At 42.1% G+C, this 13,540-nt stretch overlaps 1 protein-coding gene across 11 annotated transcripts in view; it reads left to right on the top strand.

The window, feature by feature from the left end:
- The window catches only part of FOXP1 (forkhead box P1), a 378,956-nt gene that overhangs the window by 266,096 nt on the left and 99,320 nt on the right, over nt 1–13,540 (top strand). For all 11 annotated transcript variants that reach the window (XR_009487903.1, XM_059856810.1, XM_059856811.1 and 8 more), the window contains one exon: nt 1,034–1,159. Coding sequence is in view for 8 of the 11 variants with exons in the window: in XM_059856810.1 (XP_059712793.1) it covers nt 1,034–1,159 (126 nt within the window). In the remaining 3 variants the exon portion in view is untranslated. The remainder of the gene's footprint in view (nt 1–1,033; nt 1,160–13,540) is intronic.

Raw genomic sequence — 13,540 nt, 5'->3', positions numbered from 1 at the left:
GGGAGCAGCAGGCTGGGGTCTCGCCAGCAGAGCTTCAGCTGTGCCACAGGCTGTCTTGCAGGGATCATCCTTGCTGTCCCCTGGCTGGGGAGCCAGGAGGGAGCCAGGGCAGGGACTTGCTCCTCATCTTTTCCTCTTTTATCTCCTCTTACTTTCTTTTCCCCACGTGATGGAGAAATTGGGCCTTGCAGAGCAGCAGTCTCCAGTATTGAGGGACTCTTCTCTGCTTTGGATGACATTTTGCAATAATTCCCCCACATCCTGCTTGCTCATGCTTTCAGGGTCATATCCCTTGCCCCTCCAGTGTCACGCTGTCCCTTTACTGCTGTGCCCATTCCCAGTAAGTCCCCACAGCTGGTCCATCATGAGCTGACAGTGATTTTCAGAGGATCGTAGACTATCCTGAGCTGGAAGGGACCCACAAGGATCATCAGAGTCCAAGTCTTGGATTTTGGTGAGGTGAAATGCTGCCCCTGCTTTTCTTTGTATTCTCTCCAGTTCCTTGAAGCTTTCTCAGCCTTCAGCATGGCTCTGCCTGCTGCTGCCTCTCCTCTTTCTCCCATGATGGCCTTCCAGAAGCTTCCCTGATGTTCTCTGGTGCTCAGGGGAGCAGACAGTGATATATGACTGCCCTCTTCTGTAAACCCAACCTGATCTGCTGGAGAGGAGGCATCTAAAAGCAAAGGAGCCTGCCCATTAGTGAGGAGGGCTGTGAGCTGCTTCAGGGGGACAACAACCACTCCATGGAGCTCACCACCAGGATTCCTGCAGTTACTTGAGGCTCACGCCCAGGAGGCAAACATCAGCTGCTGCTGTTTTTCTCCTTAGTCAAAATGGGAAATCAGTGGTGGGATATCACGCCATTGCATGCTAGCTGTTATTTTTGTGGAAGCCACTGCTTTCCTCAGTGGAGGTGCATCAGGAGCGGAGTAGTACCCCACAACCAGGGATTGCCTTGCCCCCATGCTGCTTATGTAGCTCCCCATGCCCTCTTATCTGAGAACTCAATTCTCCAACTTCTTTCTCCCTGCAGGCTCTCCAGGTGGCACGACAGCTTCTCCTGCAACAGCAGCAGCAGCAGCAACAGCAGCAGCAGCAGCAGCAACAAGTTAGTGGATTAAAGTCTCCGAAGAGGAATGACAAACAGCCAGCCCTTCAGGTAAGGGGAGCCTGTGAGCCTTTGTGAGGGTCTGGGGCTTGTGAAAGCTGAATAAATGCGTCTTCTGTGCAGACGTTGGGATGGAACCTTCAGGGGCTTCCTCCCTGTGTCCACAGAGTGTCTGTGGCTGGTTTAAGTGGCAGCAGGATTGATGCTGGGTGCTCTTGAAAGTCCCACCTACGGCGTATTTACAAATCGTGAGCGTGTACTTTTATTAGCGTCTGGTAGGGGTGGATCATGACAAAATGGAATAGCTTTTGTTACTGTGTCAGTGTGCATAGGAGATTTGCATTAACATTTCTGTTTGATTGCTGTTCCATTTGTAGTCTGTGTTCACTCAAACCGTTGATTTGCTGTGTCAAGGATATTGGGAAATACTAGGATATCATATCATCGGTGTGTTTTTCCCCCTTTTATTGTCTGCTGATTTATGGACATCTTCAGAAATAAAATCTAAATATTAGAGGGCTTTGTGCTGTTATGAATTCAGAGAGCTAAAACCAATACAGCATTCCCAAACAGAAGATGTATGCACACATATGGGGCTTTGGAGTACATTCTGCTAGTCTTGTGGGATAAATCACGGGGAGTTAAAGACAAGAAAGACCTATTAGGTCATGTATCACAGTTCCTTTTTTTTTTTCTCTTTTTCTTTTTTCTTGCTATTCTAGTGCTAGAAATCCCAAGTGATGGTGGGACTGCTATTATTTTCCTTCAGATAGTTTTCCATAACAAAGCACACGCTCAGGAACTTTCCACTTTAATTCCATCCTCTTGCTCCAAGTAATACTGCTTGTATAAATACTGAGTCAGTTCCTTGCCTTGCCTCGTGTTCACACTCCTCAAACATCTGAGATACTAACATGTACTTGCCAGTTTTGGCAAATTATATGTATCTAGTTCTTTATGTATTTCATAAACTAGCACTTCCAGACCCTTGACCACTTTGCTGGTTTGCAGCTGGTTATTGCTTTTATTACTGCTCTCTGCAATTGCAGCATGTCAGTGGATTTTTGATAATAAGGTCCTGAATGCAGCAGTTCAGCTGCAGTTGCACAAAGCCCTTTAGCTGGGACATTTATCTTATCTCGCTCTTCTATATCTGATGCTTCAGCCTCTGTAGCCCCAAATTCTTTCCGGATTTTTTTTTTTTCCCTCTTGTTGTCATAGCACGTTGTCAAACTCATGTCTGTTTTGCTCTTTCTACTTTTTTTTTTTTTTTTTAGTTTGATATACTATCACCATGAGCTCCCTGACAGCATTGCTGCTTCTCTTGCCTTTTATATGTGTTTCAGATTATTTTCCTGCAAAAATACGGATGCTAGGCTCTTTAAATATGTAGTAGAATATGGAAGGTAAAGCCAACATAGCTAGAGGCCTTGACAGTAAAGTGAGAGGGCCTGAGTCTGTGGTTCTTACCCAAATAAAGCTGATAGGGAGTTGAAGGGAAGTTTTGCCTGAGTGAGGAATAGCTGTTAAATGCAGCCCTTGGCCCAGCGTGGACAATGCCGAGCTTTGGTGTAGTGATTTCATCTTCAAAGCATTTTGCAAATACTAATCTCCAAAACATCCTCAGGAGGAAAGTCTGATAAGTAAGTAGCATTATCCCAGTTCTGGACTGGGAAACTGAGCGATGTGGGTTAAGCAACTCACTTGGGATCGCAGAGGGAATTGGGTTTAGAGGTAGGATTAAGATTCATGAGTTCCTGGCTCCCACCCCTATGCTCCGGCTGCTGGACAACACCTCGTGCTTTACAGCCGGGCTATTATTCTTTTGGAAAGTATGAAGCATTTTGTCATTGGGCAAATATACGTTTTATTGGCAGCATCAAGAGCCATAATCCAAAGCGTTACATTAATGCTTTCAAAAATATTTTATTTGGTAAATCCATAGCTGATCCATATGCCTTTTAATAGACTCTTCCACTGGGGACATTTTTAATGAGAGATTGTGCTGGCTAGGTCCAGTGTCAGGTACTAAAAGAAGTGCTTTGTTGTGCAGATGTCTTAAGAATAGCTCCAGAGGATGAAATATGACTGTGTTGACCTTTCAGCTGTGAGCTTATTTGTCAGGATTCAAATAAGTTGAAAGGATCAAACCGAACAGTTTCCGTAGTCAGACTGGGAATTGTGTTGCAGAGGTCAACAGTGAAGGCCACATCGTGGATTCCATAACATAGCCAATTGTTGGTACGTATTAAAGTACTGGAGCAGCTCCTGCAGTCAGAGACACAATTAAAATTCTAATTTATTAATGTATACAGAGAGCTGGCCCAGCCTGTCACTCACTGATTCAAATGACTGCCCAGTCTTTTTTTTTTTTCCCCTCTTCTCACTCCTGGTGCTTTTGCGATCTGAAACGTACTGGAAATCCTCTTGGATGTAACACCCCCAAGTGCATCCCTGGAATGAAAATCTGTTGCTGAAAGGAGATGGTGCTGCTGGGGGTAGAATTTTTCAGTAAAATTGCACCCACACAAGCACCCACACCCCCTCAAGTCCGATGGGGCCATGATGATGAGGTGATACCTATTGCTGACAGTACACAGAATAAATATCAAGGGAGGGGGAAACGTGCCCGTTTTTCATAAGTTTGTTTAAATAATGAACAAGTTATCGTCGGGCTTCAATTACAAAGATAGATGTCTCATTCAGTAGCCACAGCAGTTAGCAGTCACCTTGGGTTTTTTGTGACAAACAGGCTTCATGTATAACAAGAGCACCATAGGTGTCACTCATCCCTGCTGTGCTTGGTGAGGGCACTGGTGAGCAGCACGCTGCACGAGTGCTGGAGTGCTGGGGAGCTTTGTATGGAACAGGGAGGGATGCTGTCTGCCTGGGCTGCTGCTTCTCCCACTGAAATGCTCTGTGGAGGAGGAGCCAGAACTGAGGCTGGAAATGCACCCTCTAAACCCCACCACCTCAAACAGACGCAGATTAATCTGGTATATACTGTGTAGCTAATCTGTTATCACCTCGTGGATAATTTCCACTATTCCTTCTTTATTCCCTGATTAAATAGCCAAGGTACTTAAATACATCCCAGCATCCTGTAGCCACACTGGGACATGGTGTCTTCAGTAATTTTTAACTGACAGTGGGCTCCTGCAGTCCTGTTTGGGGTCTCTTGATCTTGGCAACTCTACCTAAAGATCTGCTTTTAACAGATCGTGAGATACTCTGTGTGTAGGAACTTGGACGCAGGACTGGAGATGTGCTCTGCTGATAAGTGAAAAACCCCAAATCTCCAAATACACGATGACTCACATTTTGAGCCTATTGCACACTGCCGTGGTTTAGATTTGGCAGTGACCTCCGGTTTCGCAGCCTGATGACACAAACAAAAGAAAATTGAAAGTTAAGAAATGGATTTAATAACCAGCAGTTGGGGAAAGAACATAAAAAATACCAGTTCCACAAAAATTACTGGAAGTGAAAAAATGGCTAAAGGCTGTTTGGTAATATATTTGCCATGGACAGTGGATTTCCTTGAATATGTGAAACAAATAATTTAACAGACCAGGTATGCTTAGGATTTTGAAAATGTGCACATTTTTCCTGGCCAAGATAAATATATCTGTATTAATAAATGTATTGATTAAAATTTGCAGCTTTAATTGCCGATGCTCTTACCGATTATTCATTTTGGTTCTTCAAGCATTTTAGTTGCTGGCAAGAGCACACAGATTGGAAACAAATCAAGAGACACATTTTTCTCCCAAGAAAGTAAAAGTGCATGTGTGTTTTGGCAATACTAAAAATACAATTTTTTTTAAAGATGTAAATGTTGTGTGTTGCACTGAGCTGGAAGTTGGGTACTGGACTGAAAACAAATTTAGGATGTCCAAATCAGTATCTTGCAATTCAAACCCATCACTTGACTTTTTTTATGTGATTAAATGAGATTTCTTGTCTGATCATTAACCTGCCTGTGTTTGGAGAAAAGAAATAATAAAATTACTGGGATGGAAACTTTTGTTTTTGCTTGGCAAAACAAAAAAATAAATCTTCCCTTTAAGTCACAGCCAAGAAAAGAATTTGGGTTTGGTTTGAATTCTCAGGGTGAGACTGGGGAGGCTGAGAGGACAGAGCTGTCCTCGCCTTTGCATACCGCTGCTTTTTAAAGCAGCCTTTTGGCTGGGCTTTTGTAGAATTTAATTTGCATGCTGTATTATCTTAATATATCTTTCCAGTATCTTGAGAAATAGAAGAGGGCAAGAGGAAAAAAATCACTGTAGCTTGATGTTGGGGGCAATTATTATTGTTTTTTTATGAAATTAGAAATCTTTCATTTGACAAGGTAATAAACACCAAGGGGTGAAGGGCAGGGTATGCTCCATTTCACTTGGAGCACACAAGTCTCAGCTATGTTGTCTCAGGTTTTACACCCAGGAAACCTTTTTTACATAGTGGTAAATTTAACAGCTGGTGGAGAAATTGTCTCAGCAAATGATTTGGCAGAAGTAAATTTTTATTCTGTTTGTATGAGTATCTCTCTGTTTCACTCTTCAATACAGAAATTGATCAGAATCTGGCCTCAGTCAAGCCAGTGGGAATTTTGGCACCAACTCAGCTTGGGTCAAGATTTTGCTTCTGCAGGTTTTGAAGTTTGCCTATGAAAATTTCCCTTGAATCTTTCATTATCTGTTTCTGACTTTGGAAATTAAGCAAAGTTGAGTTTTGCTGGTTTCTAGCAAAGAACCCCTTAGTTCTTACTTATTTTTCACCTCTAAGCCCAATTATAAATGTTAGTCAGTTCTTGGAATGTGTCTGTGAAATGCAGACATCATCCGCCCCACAAACAGAACAAAATCTGAGTCAGATACTCAAAATTACATGATCAGCTTGAAAATTTTGATACTAAGGGTTTTTTTTCATGACACCATGCACTTTTTTTGCTGCCTTTTAATATTTTTTAAAGCATTTACTATTCAGTTTTTTAGACTGAGCAGAAAGGTGACAAATGTGTTTATTCTTAAAAGAAGCCTGTGATTATCCTGTAATATCATGATTCAAAAAAATGAAGCATCTAGGAAAATACCAGTATATTTGGAGAGCTGGCAGTGTGAGGTGCTGTCAGCAAACATGATTATTCCCATTTTATAGCCATGTAAACCCTGACAGAGAGATATTAAGTGACACTCCCAAGGTTGGAGAGCTGCAGGCCCTCAGTGGTGTTGAGGTGTGCAGCTCTGCTGGGATATTTGGGAGTTTGGCATCTGAGTGTTGGGAAGAAATCAGTCCTGAGGGACAAAGTAGAAGCCAGGATCCCTCATTTTCAGCCCTGTATCTTGTTAGAGCATCCCAAGTGTCATTTTCTTGCAGGTTTTCTGCTTTGACATTAAGCATTTACAGAACAGGTTTGTAAAAACTGTGATTTCTGCTCAGGTTGGGAGTGGGAATGTGGGGCGGGCAGTGCCAGAGCCTGAACGTGCCTTACCCACCTCGGGGAAGGGGAAAACAAATGAAACCTTCCTGACTGGTCAGAAATGTGTAAATTGCTGACAAAATGACACATGTAATTAAGAGTGCTCCTGCCATTTTACCTTGTGGTTTACACCTACAGTGTTGAAAAAAGAGAGTGACTCCCACCTCGCTAATTACCATTATCACTGAAATGGTAGGGTTTGAGTCATTAGTTCCATGTGCATTTAATTAGAGGAAGGCTGAAATTGGATTTAACTTATTACTTTTTCATGGATCACTTTCTTGTCATCACTTCAAATTGGATTGCAGCCCCAGGTAACTAATTATGAGCGCCACAGGATCAAGAGTGAAAAAAAGGTAATTAGGAATAACACTGTTGGACCCTTGCTGGTAGTCCACTTGTGCTTGGGAAGAAATGAGAGCGGTATTTTGTAGTATTACAGATTAGGGAGTTAAAGGTATGTGCTGCTGCCAGGAATGATGGGAGACTGCCCCCTCCTATAGCGGTTTATATGATGTACAGCTGGGTTGAAGATGTTATAGCGACATGGTTCCACAATCAGCTCCTTAATACCGAGATTAAACTTGTAAAAGCAACAGATCGGTTGTAGGTATGAGGCATCTCAACAGCCGGGGAGCCGGGGGTCCGCCCGCGCGCGATCGCACGGCGCTGCCGAGCGCCGCAAGTACAGCGAGCCGCAATTGATAACAAATTAATGAACATATTAATGATCCGAAAAGATCGTTCCCATCCGACAGGGAGATATATCAGTCAGGATGACAGCAGCGAGCCTGGTGATGTGGGGATGTCAGGGATTGAGCCTGCGTTGCTGCCGTGATAAAATCATGAAATCGGGACCTCGCTTCTCTTTTGTTTGCTGGAGAGGTTTCTTTTTGTTTTGCTTTTCGTGGGCAAGGCTTGGTTGGATTGTCCCTCTTTCTTCTTTTTTATTTTTGATCTTGGAGATATGATTGCCAAGTTCTGCTCTCTTCAGAAAATACTTTAAAACAAATTGTTTTATTTCCATGTGCAGAACAGAGTTCAGAACTGCAAGTAATCAATTTTATTGACACAGTCTGGAAAAAAATGTTGATGAGAGTTCAAGGATGTGAAAGGATTGAAATTTCAAAGTACCCAACACCGAGTGTAGGAAAATTTCAGAAGTAGTTTCATTAAGCAAAGAAATCTATTGTGTGTGAGGATCTGTGAGAGGAAAATCTGCTCTAGGACCTAATGATATTACAAGGAGGTTACGGCAGCTGATTTTTGCCTTTGGAAGAGGAAAAGTTTCCTAATTTCTCCTAATAGTGAATCACAGTTCAAAGGCTAGCACAATTTCCTTAAGTTGTTTAAAATGGCTTTTAATGCTCTGTTAATGTAGGCAAATATTTGTGACTCAGTGTTGGGTAAGTGCCGCTTGCTCATTATTTCCTGATGCAAAGCAAAGGGTAGGAAATTCTGTGAACACCATGCAGAGATGCTGAAGAGACTTAAGAGTAACAAAATTCAGTTACGGAAATTAAGTCTTTCTCATTTACTTGACATTACAAAATAAATCTTGAGATTAAAAGGTATTACCTTTAATACAGAAAAAGAGAATCTCCTTTAATACATCTCAAATTGATTTACAATTTTTATACATAATATTCATCTGCGGTTGAAAAGGGGGCAACCTAAGGTCGAGTGATGTAGTGTTTCCATTTTTCCATATGAGTCTTACTGTGTGTGATAAAAGCAAACTCCTTTATTTTGTCAGTCTGCAGGAATTTCTGATGAAGTGCAGGGGTCACTTTTCTGTCAATTTGAGTAGGCAGCATTTTTGAACTACTGTTTTTTTCCCCCCTCCTACAAAGTGTGGCCCCGATCTGACACACGCATGCACACACACACACACACACACACACAGAGTGCTGCAATCTGCAACTTATTAGTGCGCAGTGCTGGAGCCTGTCCAGTGGTTAGAAAATTTCCTGAAGCCTGGAATAACAGCAGTGGGTGCAAGTGCCATCGAACAGAAGTGACAATGAGGGGCAGTCCGGCCCGCCTGGCGCGATGCCCGGGCTGGAAAACCAGCTGAGATAGTCAAACACGGGAAGATTGACGCGGTGCATCTGGGAAATGCTCAAAAAGTTGGGTTCTTGAAAAAATTACCTTCTGTGATCATAAGACATCATCTGTTTTCCTACAGAGATTGTTTATAACAGGGTTTTCAAGCACTTGTCAAATAACCAGGAGTGAAGGAAACAGGCTAAAAATCTCTTACCGTTCAGATGAGTCCTGGTGTAGTTGGAAAAAAACAAACTCCCGTCACAGAGATCCACAGCTTCCCAAGACAGAGGGAGCCTGGGAGAAAGGAGAAAAGGAAACTCTTAGTCAAAATCAAGCCAGCAAGCACGGGCTGTGGGCTGGGGAAGGTAGTTCTGCCAGGCTGATGGGTGCAGTGCTGGCACGGTGAGGTGAAGTCATACCTAGAAACTGTTTTGTGTGGTGCTTAGCTTTTGTTACTGAGCTGTGATATCATGGGCAAAATATTATAAACATAGCATGGCTATAGCTTGCTTGTGTAACAAAAGATCAGGAACTTTTATTAAGTTTGTTTTCCTTGTCATATTGTAAAAATTTATTATGTGTACTGTGTATATTAGAAACAGATTTGGGTAATTCTGTCTAAATGAAGTCATCCCAGCTATTTCCAGACTGTCTGTTTTTGGTTGTGAATAATTTTCATACATCAAATGGTTGTCATATTTAGTAGCTCTCTACATTTTAAATAGGACATATCCCATTTTGAACTTCCACGGACTTGAGATGCCTCTTGGTTTTTAAGGTTATTTTGTGGCAGGAATATTCTAAAGAGCTGCCAGTGGCAGGGCAGAGAGTGCTGGAGGAGTCACTCGCCTTCCTGCAGCAAAATAACAGGTTTGTCACAACTGCAGTAGTACTTGTGGCTTTCAGCAGCATGCACTGGGAAAAGCCTGCCAGATACCTATTTCAGCTTGTCCCTTTGTGTTCACACTTTGCAACAAATATGTTTAAAAAACACTAAAGGAAAAGTACTGTGTATCAAAAATCTCAGATAAAATAATTCTCTCAAAGAGTACATGCTGCTGCTTTTTTTTTTTTTTAACAGAAGTGTGAAAAGTTAATGTTTAAACGTTTAGTGTTTTAATTTAAATCATAGACTCATCTACATAGCAGCTAAGTTGCTGTGACTTTTTTATTTGTATTTTTTAATCCTTAAGGTAAGGTTTCTTTAGTCAGAATGGGGAAGTGCTGGTGTTCCTCATGCACTGGCTGAGAGGAGTTTGCTCTGGAGGAGTCTGCAGTGATGAGCACAGAGCAGAATTTTGCCCTGAAACCATCAACTCTGCCAGAAATACTTGGTTTACAGCAATTTGTTTAAAAAGAAAGGGGAAAGAAAAAAAAATAGGCAGGAGGGAAAAAGAGAAGGCATTTTGATCTGGCTTGCAAGAGTGGAGGAGAGCAGCTGTTTGCCTCATGTGTTTAAATCTCTAGAGCTAATATTGAAGTTTCAGGGCAACAAGTGCAACATAACAGAATAAGTAGAAACTAAACCCAGGGAAACAATTGGAAATACTGCTTGGATGTGGCTTTAGAGCTTGACAGTTTTACAACTGTGTCGTCAGGTTGGCAAAATATTTTGTGGTGTGTGCAAAGAAAAGGCTGTTGCGTTGCTGAAATGTTTTTATTTGCCTGATATGTGTAATCTTCCTTTTATAAATTACTAATCTATTTAAGGTGTAACATTAATGGCACATAATCTCAAGTCACTGAAAGCCTGGAAAATTAAAGTAGACTGAAGGCACAAGAAAGAAATGTACTTTGTGTCAGGCTGAAGTTCGATGAAGCATGGAGAAGATGAAATAGATTATTAAATAAACTTTAAGAGGAGATGGAAAAAGCACCGAAATATCTCATTTTGAAAGGAATTAGTTTACTTGATTATATGCAACTGTATCACACTCAGGAAAGTATAAGACAAATGAAAGCAAAACAAAATTTAATTGAGCTATTATTTTGCAGACTTTGGCTCTGTTTCAGACAGCCTAATCAAATTGCACTTTTCTCAAATAACTAATGTTAAATGCAGTCTACCAACAGATGTTTAAACAGAGACTAATTGGAAAATCTACATCCTGGGTTTAGCATGTCTAGCTGAAAAAGTTTGAAATTGCTTTGGAGCAGTGTGGGAAGATGATGGGAGGAGCTCAGGCAGTGATGGGTGCTGGAGGGGGGAGCCAGGAGACAGAGATCCTTGTACTGGAGCTGATGAGGTCAGTGATGCCACCGAGGTCACTGGTGCTGTAGTTTGGTACCATTGGCTCCTCAGAAACTTTTTTCCATCGTGTTTTGCCACGAGATCCATGTTGCAGCTGCGTAGCTCATGCCATGTGCCAGCGTGCATGGAGTGTGTAATACAGCAGAGCACATGAATTGAGGGTGTTAAAAGCAGTACAAATCATCAAAGCTGTGCTTCCTTGCCAGTTCTGTCATTGTCTGACATTTTTTAAGCAGTTGCAGATTTAAGTTATTAACCTATGGTTTATCTCAATGCTGGGCCTTTTATGACACATCAGTGCATCCATGTGGACCTCTTGAGTAAGTTTAGCACTGAGATGTACATCTCAGGGCAGATTTGACCTGGGTTTAAGTGACAGCCATCCAGGGAGTATGCTGGAGCTGAGGGATCCCACTGAGATGGATATAGCTTCCTAGCTCTGATTTTTCTTTCAAATTAGTTTTGCACCAAAGTTGCGCTAGTAGCAGGAGTTCCTGGAAGTGTTCAAGATCAGGTTGGATGGGGTTTGGATCAAGCTGGTTTAGTGGAAAGTATCTCTGCTCATGGCAGGGGGCTTGTATCTGGATGGGCTCTAAGGTCCCTTGCAACCCAAACCATTCTGTGATTCTCTGATGATTATTTTTTGGTTTGTGCATTTTGTTGCTGATCAAAGCTATGGGTGATGGAGTTACTTGTGGTTTGGTTGCTTTTGGACTTTAAGCAGTGTCAGTTGAGCAGGTGTAGTGCACATTTCCACATTTGCTTGGAAGATTTTATCCCAAGGACTTTGCTGTCCTAGGGACTGGTGTTTTGTGCATTCAGGCAGGTAGGAATAGAATTGAAAGGAATCGGGTTATTGTTGTGAAAAAGGCAAAAATCAGAAATTCTTGTGAAACATTTCCCATCTTTCATTTGGGAAAAAAACCATAGGCAGTATGTAATGGGGAGTAGCCAATCTGTAAGAAAAATAATGATGTACATATAAATATATAAATTACCAATTTTACGGGTTGGAACTGTAGAAAAGGCAGATTATATTTTATGGCTTGTAAACATCAGGACAGATATTTCGGGAGAACTGCAGACAGCTGTAATTTTGTGAATGTGCACAAATTACTTGGAAAACAAATATTCCTCTGCCTACACAGCTGTATTCACAACCGTGGACCAGAATGCCTTTTGCATGATGCTCACGCCTGGTTCTGTGGAATATAATATGCTCAAATGAAGAAAATGTGATTTAAAAGTGAAGCCAGAATTAATACTTGCTGTGAAAACCTGTATTACTGGCTGAGGTGTTGGCACAGGAATGGATAAACCACTTGAGGAAAAATGAGAACTAACCAGGACGTTTATTTGTACTCAGATCAAGAGCTGAATGCTCAAACTTCTGTAAGAGAGACGAACATGCCTGTGTCTTGCAGAGATGCCTCATGCTGCCTGTGCTACCCTGCAGGGTAAACACTGAGCTGGATTTGGTGGTTAGAGAGGTCTGCAGGATTGCATCAGGTCACCGTGGGGAGAAGGGATGTGGGAAGGAGCTGGGGACTTCCCTGGCTTCACGGGGGCTGTGGACCCATGAATTTCCCGGCCCTTTTCTTCCCAGTTACCTGCAGCCAGGTAGATTTACAGAACACAACTGAGTTTATTTGTGCACTGGCAGTTTCTTCTGTTTGTCCTTTTCCTGTGTGATAAGGAGTTCCTACAGGAAGGTATGAATAACAGGAGAGAAGGCGAAGAAAATCCCCAAAAGTAGAAAACAAAGCCAAGCAAGAAGGAGTAAAGCACAAGTTGGCAAGAGCCAAAGGCCTGCCATGGATTTTACTTTCAGCTTTGGTGTTTATTCAAAGGCTGTGGATACAGGTTAACTTCCTTGGCTCAATATTTATTGCTGTGTTACTTGCCTTAAACTGGAACAATGAGCGCTTTGTTGATTGGGTTCAGAGATTGTCCCGTTTTATTCTCTCTTCGGCATCCCCTCTCTCTATCTCCAGGTTTTAAGCAGTTTATTTTAATTTCAGATTTCTCACCCTCCATGGTGAATTGCTGCTGTGCCACTGGCAGCAGCACTTGAGGGACTATTGTTCCTCATTTCAAAGTGGTGGTAGCACACAGCAGAGCCATTAGCTCCTGTGAAGCTTGACCTTCCTTGATGATATCACACTTTGCAGATTCGGAGCAGGATAAACATTTTAAAGGAGAGGGGAAATATCACACAGGTTATTTTTCATCAAAAAAGGTTGTAGAAATTTTCTGTGCAAGAGTTAAAAAGTAAAAGGGGGGAGGGGAAAGCCATGATGTCACTAGTTACCTTTCTTTTTGACAGCCATCAAAGATGTGTCCAGATCAATTATTAGGAGAGGGAATATCTCCTCTCTGTTAAGCATGCTGACCCTTGAGCAGACAGTGGAGCAGAAAATCAGTGAAGTCACAGTGCAGTGAATGATGACTGTACAGATTTTCTCCTAATTTAGCAATGGCAATGATTTCAGTGCTATTAGGAGTGGGCCCATCCTGGACAGTTTCTCAGGCTTCAGTGTTTGGAAAGTGCCCCGAAGGTATTGGGGATTTCTCTCTGGAATAGGAGCATTAACATCATGCAGAACATAGTTCAGATATTTTTAAATCACGTTGTCAGCAACTGCCACTACAA

Source organism: Haemorhous mexicanus, chromosome 11 (genome assembly GCF_027477595.1).
Source record: "Haemorhous mexicanus isolate bHaeMex1 chromosome 11, bHaeMex1.pri, whole genome shotgun sequence".
Taxonomy (NCBI): domain Eukaryota; kingdom Metazoa; phylum Chordata; class Aves; order Passeriformes; family Fringillidae; genus Haemorhous; species Haemorhous mexicanus.
This window is presented reverse-complemented; position numbering and strand designations above follow the sequence as displayed.